General features: G+C 44.3%; 1 protein-coding gene across 1 annotated transcript in view; it reads left to right on the top strand.

The window, feature by feature from the left end:
* The first annotated feature begins 3,715 nt into the window (after nucleotides 1–3,715).
* The window catches only part of LOC145408678 (uncharacterized), a 6,051-nt gene continuing 602 nt past the window's right edge, over nucleotides 3,716–9,164 (top strand). The window contains exons 1-3 of the mRNA XM_080279355.1: nucleotides 3,716–3,893; nucleotides 3,948–4,103; nucleotides 8,793–9,164. The exon at nucleotides 8,793–9,164 is cut by the window's right edge and continues 602 nt beyond it. Of these exons, the coding sequence (XP_080135481.1) occupies nucleotides 3,716–3,893; nucleotides 3,948–4,103; nucleotides 8,793–9,164 (706 nt within the window). The remainder of the gene's footprint in view (nucleotides 3,894–3,947; nucleotides 4,104–8,792) is intronic.

Below are 9,164 nucleotides of genomic sequence, written 5' to 3'. Positions count from 1 at the left end.
CTGGTGATAAATTATTCATCGTTTTAAAAGCAAATATAACCAACAAAATTGTTCAGTAATAAGTCCACAGTGATCCAGTCCGCCTCAGGCCCACTCAGAGGCGGCTTAGATTTGAGTGCGTCGGCTCTCCCGTGCGAGGCTCACTTTTTGCTTTGTTTATGCATATTGGTTTTTGGCGGGCGAGTCTCGAGTCAGACTTACATCGGCTCAAGTCCACGTTCGGCTCAAGCCTTATTCTTGCATTCAGGACTTAATGATCTCCCTGGGTTCTAGATGATGCTACCTGATAATGACCGGATTATTTCATCATCTCCAGCCAATATGGCCAGTAGAGGGTTGCAGGATGATTATTTGAGACACCATCTTCCCACACATTACAAAAGTTGTTTGGGGGATTCCAACAACCATATTATATTATCTCTAATTACACTGTAGGTGTAATCAGGAAAATGAAGGTTTTTCTGTAAGTTCTGGTACATTTATACGTTTGTTTTTCATTTCCATACATTAGATGCATTTTCTACATAAATTATGCTAGGTGAATCTGACGCAGTCCGTCTGGGTTAACCTGAGTTACAGCCACGTTATAGTGAGGATTTTTCATGCTAGTCTAAACTGAGGTAAGCTTTCTAGACCTCCCGCTGCTCGCGAGAATAGATTTTGCGCTGATACCATTATGAATGCTGTTCTTATTGGCTGGAGGATCGAGTGGGTGAAGCCATGACAGAATCAGATGAGATATGTAAACAGAGAGTATGGGATGATAATAAATTAATTTAACCATATATATTGTTGACATCAGGGTATACACCAGCTGCTTCTTCATAATATAAAAGAGAATATGCCAGAACTCGGCAGTCTGTCACCATCACAGTCATGATAATGGGATTCTTGTTAGGCTGTGAAGTGAAATAAAACTTGCAGATAACCCTGTTAGTGGAAACAGAAATGTAATTGCCGGAGACAAAGATTACAGCACTCGTCCTTAAGGAATTAGGAAATGCTTGTAAGTGCCGCCTTCGCCTTTTAATAATGCATAGAAATTTACAAATTTTGCATTTCTCTCATGACGTTCTCTCTCTAATTCAGGAATAAATGATAGACTTATTCAATTTTGGCTTCAATAAGTATTCATTTCAGTAAGTATCATCATTGTATCACATTCCCTTATCACTGACTGCTGTATGTTGTGCGAAATTTGATTTTAAAAAGTAATAAAATCCGTCCGCCATCTTTGAGGTATCACCTGTCCCCCTTCCTCACTGCGCATGACCCCCTTGCTCCCTCACAACGCTGCTTTAGAGCACTACACTCCACAAGCTCCATACTCACCAACTGTACACAACACACATCTGACGACATCAATTCTGCTCAACCCGCATAGCGCACAGTTCTTACCACAGTCGGCATTAAAAAAGCATTTAATGCCATCCCCTGACGCAAAGTAATCCCAATATCAACAACATAAACATGGAGAAAAACAATAACTCTGGCTTGCCAGTAAGTTATCCAGTAGACAAGCATATGTTTCTCCCCAGGGCAAATCGCCACGAACGCGAAACCCTCAACAAAGGGCCTCATTCTTTCACCTACACTCATCAACCTATATGTTCCAATAACCCAGCTGCGTACATACATTGCCTATTGTGTAGATGACATTACCATAATAGCCTCACACTACATCACAGGCACAGCCTACACACTGCAACAAGACTACCTCAACACACTTTAGGCATGGACAGAGGATAAAAGGCAGATGATCACTCCAGCGGAACTACTGCCACATTCATCATACAGCAGCAAGCGCGAGCACAGGTACTTCCCTGACGTTATATTGAATGTAACTGTTCCACACACACACCCTCCACTAAGGTTCCTGGAGAGATATGTAATGTAAACTCATTGCAAGAGGTGGTGCACCCCCAGACTTTGTGCATTTGAGGCACATACAGGGACAGACTTTGGACGACAGAAAGAAACACTGTTCCTACTCTACACTGTCTACTCATCAGTGAAGACCAGTTCATCCACGGCATGTTCCTTCATCCTATCTAACACCCACTACAACAACTTGCAGACCATATAGAACAATGACCTACGCATCATCACTGGCTGCACACAAACTATTATCACAGATCATTCACATTTTGAAACATAGGACCTTGCCAGAGAGTATCCTGACTTGAGAGGCACACAGTTCAATGCAGCAACCTGTGCCAACTCACAACACACCTGTCATTACATAACAGCCACAAAACACAACTAGACAAAACAATCATCTCACAAATATTACCAGGCCCTCTTCGACAACATCCTATTTCCAGACATCCCTACACCAGCAGTGAAGAAGCACCTACATTTTCACATCATGTGCACGGCAATACAACACCTCGATCAAAACAATATAATACAAGCCTACCGTTGCGACTTTCACCCATCAGTGATATCCTTAAAGAGGTGATCGAATTCACCTAGCAAGGTTTAGATCAGGACATAACTCAACCTCCCTTAGCTACCAGCTTAGATTCGGTTTGGCTTGAATCACAGATGGTACATGACCCACTGATAGAACAGGCCCACACAACCTTACACATACGAAAGGACACTGGACAGCACATGATATGCCAAGATGCAAACACATCAACGGTTTAATGACCTTGTAGGACAGACCCATAAGGGCAGTTGCTTACATGCAGTCAATGGGGCTGCTTGGTCATTCAGACCGGGGCTACCTATTAACAGCAACCCTCTAGCATGAGACTCTTGTGGCTACCTTTGTTGTCCAGTGTTACCACGCATTGTTGTTCACTGGACAGGTCTAAATCAGTCATGTCTCTGGAACAGGACTGTTTTAGACCAGTCTTGTCCAACTGTTTCATCAAAACAATCACGGAACCAGTCTGAACCGGTCTAGCCCGGTTGTAAAGCCTCACGAAAACGCATTATGAGTTAGGATGGCGTCCACTAGGTTAGATTCCATTCAGTTAAGTCATACTTGGCTCAGTTTGGTTAGGATACATTAGATTAGGTTTGGCTGGGATTTTATCATCCCAAATGCACAAATGGTCAGAAATTGGTGAAACTATTCCAAGTCATCAGTGTATTTTCTTTCGTAGATCGTTGCAGTTCAATGTGAAGCTGAATGTTTGAAGAAAGATAGAAATGATGGTATTCAGTATGCATGGAGAAATAAATGCACCTTTATATATATATATATATATATATATATATATATATATATATATATATATATATATATAATATATATATACAGTATATAGCCCCGCATTCGATGGTATGGATTTTTTTTTTCCTTTCAGGCGATATGAAACACAGTTTTGTGTGGATTGTAAAGTGGAGCTGAGAATTCTGAAGGCTTGAGTTATCGGTGAATGGAAATGTGGGCTACGTCACTGGGCACTCTCTTGATACATCTCCCGCAAACGGGGGTCATGTTTTAATAGATGTCTCATTCCCATGCTCACAAACATCATTATGCTTAATCATGTTGTAGCCTACCAAAGAATGAGTACCCTGTCAGTGTTCATGAGGCATTGCTTTATACATTATTTGTCATGAATGGTTTACCAACGTAATGTAAAGCGTTAAAGCAGCTTCTGTTGTCTCTCATTGTTGTAATGTGATTTTCATATATATATATTGGATTCACCCTATCATCTCTCCCATTTTTTGCAGGCGCTATGATCCAACAGAGATGAGCCAGGGGGTAACCTCTCCCCCGGCTGACCTGGTGCTAGCCTGGGTCACGGGGTCAGCTCTCCGCACGGATGTGGGCGTGGACAGCGAGCTGCTGCCACTACTGCACCCACAGGGCAGTCGCCGCAATGACACCTTGGTACATCCGGACCATGTCAGCGGGAGAATCGGGGGAAGTGACGCTGGTGGGGTGACGGGAACCCCTGAGGGCATGATGGATGGAACCGGAGAGGCCCTGGGAGGACCCCAGGACGGCTATACGGAGCAAGAGCACTGGAGCCGCCTGGGGATGCTCTTGGTGGTTTCTAGTCTGGCAGCGCTAGGCACACTGGGCAACATCTTCGCTATTGCTGCCGTCATGACCGAGGAGCACCTCAGGAAAAAGGGTAAGGACTGCTTCCCACATCATCCACATACTCATGTGTGTACCCAAGTTTCCATTCCGCACTTCCCTCTTTTTCCAACTCTCAAGGATACAGTAAGTGTAGCAAAAAAACAACAGTGAAAGAACAGGAGATTGTAAATGGGGGATTGAGTAGAAAGGGAGAAGAGACAGAGACAAAACGGCGGGAAATTTGGCAGCCTTTTCCTTCCCTCCATTTGTCGGTGTCCAGATGCCTGGATACTGTCCTTCTTCTTACCTCCTTGTATTCGTTCTCTCGCCTCTCTCTCTCTCTCTCTCTCTCTCTCTCTCTCTCGTTTTATATATATATATATATATATATATATATATATATATATATATATATATATATATATATATATATATATATATATACAAGATATATCTTTCAATCTTTCCTTTTATCTCTCTATCTTTCTGTCACTGTCTATATCTATTTGTCTATCTGTCTGTCTCTCGCCTATCGCAATATTTCCCCATCATTAATCACAATTACTCATAGTACTGAAACTCTCTCTTCCTTCACTGTCCCTCATTTCCATACTGTTCTATTACAACGCCATACACCAATGTTTCTCTACCCTCAGCACTTCTTCCTTAATAACCTCCCTGCCTACAACTCTCTTACCACCTCCTCTGCCCACAGCTGTTAGCATCCCCTCTCCCACAGCTCTCAGATCCCCCTATGCCTATATCTCTCAATAGCCCTTCTGCCCATATCTCGCCGTACCCCCTCTGCCCACAATCCCAGTATCCCCTCCACCCTTTCCTTGGCACCCTCTTGCCCACAGCTCTCAGTCACTAAACACTTCCACTCCCCACAGCTCTACTTCCATCAGCACCTACCTTGCCTATTACATTCCTTCCCTCAGCACCCTCTTCTTGCCTTCAAGTTTCCCATCCTCTCCTCCCTCTTTGCCTACAAATCTCCCTCCCTCTGCATCCCACTTACCTACAAGCCTTCTTTCATCAGCACCCCTTTTACCGACAAATCTCCTTTCCTCAGCACCCCCTTTGCCTACAAGTCTTCTTTCCTCAGCACCTCCTTTGCCTACAAGTCTTCTTTCCTCAGCACCTCCTTTGCCTACAAATCTCCTTTCTTCAGCAATCCCTTTGCCCATAACTCACCTAAGCATCCTCTGTTACATGTATATCTTTTGATCTATAACTAGTTGTGTGACGATGTATATGTCAAGATGTATAGCTATTGTATGATACAGTCCCATGGATGCATGGTGTAGATGGTGAGAGCCTGTTGTGACCAGATCAGAGTATTTGCAAGTTCAGTAGTTCAGTTAGCGAAACTTGAAAATCACGTGAACATCCTACTGCTTCCCTCTCCGTCTGAAGGCAGCTTAGAGACAAGCAGAAGGCGCGAGAAGATGCGCAGGGAGTGGGACGTATTCAGTTGTGGTTCACCTACAATCTCCAATAAATTGTGAAGGCATCGTGGAGGAATTTCCCAACTTGAGTTCCTGTGTTTGTCTGCCGTCACTCAACTTCTGCCACACACCCACACCTGTCCCACAGTTGTTATACCTCGTTGGCTACAGGTCTCCTTTCCTCCTTCCCTCCTCTGCCCACAGCAATGGTTTCGGATCTTGCTTGGCATCTTTGGCTTTATATTAATTTGACCCGATACGTTAATAATAAGTAATCCTTTTTTTATATATTTAGTCTGTGACAAAATTTATAAATGTTCTGTGTGTGTGCTCGTCGTTCATAATCGGTGGCTGTCATACTGGTACTGTTTTGTCTTCCTGTGGTTCTCATGACTCATTCCCAGGTAAATAAAATCATCTCACGTTAGCTGGAATGAAAGGCTAGAGTTGTTCTGATTATGAGAGTCGGAGGTGAATGTATCAACATTCTCAAATTCTAATGTCTTATTCTCAGATGAACTACGTAATACGGGTCCACACTACCGTGAGAAACATTTATGAGGCGAGTAGTTTTTGATGAAAATAATCTGAAGCACAGATATTATTCAGCCTTACATGTTTCCACTGTAATCTCACGTTTTGCTTTGGCTAAAGTGATTTTCGTTTTGCTGTTTGTTTTCCGCAAAAATCTAATTGCGTGCTATGAGTGTGGTGATTGAGGTACCAGGTGACACCAAACAGTATCGGTCACATCAACTCTCTCATAAAATGTTTATTTTTATATTTATTTTATTACAATACATTCCCAGTTACTTCCCTCACTCTTCCAGTGCAGTACTACCCTCAGTACCTCCCCCTACCACAAATGCCTAATTTTATAACTGCTGGGGATTTTAGTGCCAAAAACATTGCCTAGTACTAACACGATGAAAACATCTGCCAAGGACTTGATATGTATCTTGCTGTTGATTTAGCTCCAACCCCACCTCCAGCAAATATTATCATGCCTCCCAAATAACAAAACAATTCCAAACGCTCAAGAAACTCTCCAGCAAGATTAATCTTTTCCCACCTCACTGCTTCTGTAGGCTCTCCTATACGTACTGCACACACAAAATGAACACTATTTCACAACCTGCCTGTAATACCACAACAACTCTTATGCACCCACTTATCACAAACACCGCACAAAATGGAGTTGCATCTCTCACCCTTGTGGCAAACAGCACATAGCCACAGTCCCTGTGCTTTGACAGTACTGCCACCAGCCCTAGATATCATCACTTGTTTTAACCTGTACCTCATTCCATCTCTCCACTTCCTAAAGCTTTCCACCATTACCCTCTCATTCTCCATGATTAACATAAAGCCATCAGCATACAACAACCTCCGATGGGAGTCCAGTTTTAAAGTTTCAAGCACAAGGGGCTTAAAACTCACCCCTTATGCAGACCAACGTTCGTGGAAAATTCATCACTCAAACCAACAGAATGTTCACTATCACTTGGGTGCGACTGCCCTCGTTCATTGCCATAACCATTATAAGTGACCACTCATTAATCCAAAGCTTTTTCATTGCCCACTTCAAAGCCTCTCTCTGCCTTCTGTCCATTTTCCCATTTTTCCGGAAGCTATTGAACACTGAATATTGCGTCAGTGGTCTCATTGCCTGTGACTGAAACTGCATCTTATCAAAATTCACACTTTTCCTCATCATACCTTCCATAACTCTCTTCAATATTTTCATTATCTGGTTCAAAGGCTTTATGCCTCCATAACACCTCTATCTATGGCATCACCCTTCCTCTAATACACATTTAAATCATGCTCTTCAACAACACTTTCATGCAGGGTGTCCCGTATAATAACGCTCCACTTCCATTGTCAGGCGATATCTGTTGTGCTGTGGGGACGGTTTAGTTAGTGTTACCAATATCTACCTTGCATCATTTATTTATTTCCTACTTCCACCGCCACAGCCACGCCCACACCACTCGCCTGAGCCGTGTCAGCAACATATAAGATACTGTACTGCCACGAGATTTCCTGGCGGTTGCTGTTTGCTGGCCACCCTGAATAACAGAATTTATGAAATCAGTAACTAAGCCCACACCTGTATTTTCCAAAGCCTTTAATATCTCAGCAGTCAACCCAGACATTCCTACTGTCTTCCCCAACAGCATGCTGTCAATTGCCTTGACCATGGTACCAGTATCAACCTACGGCCAAGAGCCAAACACTGGATATGACATTTCCAAGCTTTCCCTATTCCAGCCAAACTCCTCGTTCAGCAACCAGTTGTAATTATCTCTGCAAGCATCCTTAATGTGCTCATTATCCGCCACTACCCTTCCTTCATCATTTTTTACACACTGCTCACCTACGATATCCCTATTTTCTCTTGTCATCTGTTTAGCCCCGTAAATACCACATTCCTTTTTTTTTTTTTAAAGCACTGTTTAGTCTATCCGATGATCTTTTCTACCTGAGGATTATGGAGTGACCTTTTTTGATGTAGCCTACACTGGGCTGCCTGCCTCCAAATGGATCCTTAATGACAGCCCTAAGCCAGTAACGAGGGGTAGGCGTGGTGACATCTTCATGCTGCCCTCGTAACTATATCTTCTAATAAGGGCATCAGTCCCATAATTGGAACATGTCTGGTGACGCCCCTTGATCCAGGCCAGCCGGGTGTATGAGTCAGCGTAAGAGCAGTTTGTGACCGATTCATGGAAGGAAGAGTTCTGTCAAACTCAGCCCCTTCAGAGCCAATATGCCAACCACTGGTTCCTGTTTCTACCTAGATTAGTGAAGAGCCAATGAGATAGAGACAGGCTGCCCTGGTGAGGCGACATTGGCTGCTCCCTAGAGTGTATGTTGTAGGCGGAGCCAAGCCCCTTCATAACCTGTAGGAGAGGGAAGAAAGGTCTCTCTCTTCCTTTGGCTGGACCACTCGTCATGTAAGGTGAACTAAGACGTTTGTTAGTCTAAGGCCACTTAGTATGTAAGTACCTACCTACCCCTTTTATGTATCTTGTCCTCTCTCTTGCATCTAGGATAGTATCTTGGGCTTGTGTACCTGTTTTATGTAAATATTCAGAACCTGTAATAGTATCAGTCAGATGAATAGTAAGAGTTTGACTACCGTGTGTTTCACCCATCTAACTAGCAGTTACAGGGAATCCCTGTTCACGACGGTCAGCTAGACCGAGACAATAGTCAAAATATCCTAACAGTGTGTGTGTGTGTGTGTTTCAGGGATGTGAAACTAATTGGTGTGTGTGTTGCAGGTAATGTGCTGGTGGTGAACGTGATGCTGGCGGGGCTGCTGATCACGGCCGGAGTGCTGCCAGCCTGGGTGGTGGAGCTTCTGGCAGGGTGGCCAGCGCCCTCACCCACCCACTGTCCCTCTTGGCTCCTCACTGCCCTCGCTGCACACACAGCCGTCCTCACCCTGCCAGCCCTCGCGTGGGAGAACTCAGCACGGGTGGCAGGACGCAGCCTGGGCGTTGGCCTCCTTACGGCCATGGTGGGCCTGTCGTGGGCTGTGGCAACGGCAATCACGGTAACGCAGTGGGTGACGGGACTTGCACCCCGCAAATGCGCTGCTTCAATAGCCCCTCCCGCTGCCCATGCCGCCTTCACCTCAGCCGTGGGTGTGA

This window comes from Coenobita brevimanus, chromosome 78 (assembly GCF_032717465.1).
Source record: "Coenobita brevimanus isolate Jiangsu-jjx chromosome 78, ASM3271746v2, whole genome shotgun sequence".
Taxonomy (NCBI): Eukaryota; Metazoa; Arthropoda; class Malacostraca; order Decapoda; family Coenobitidae; genus Coenobita; species Coenobita brevimanus.
The sequence above is the reverse complement of the archived record's forward strand: the minus strand, read 5'-3'. Positions and strand labels throughout refer to the sequence as shown.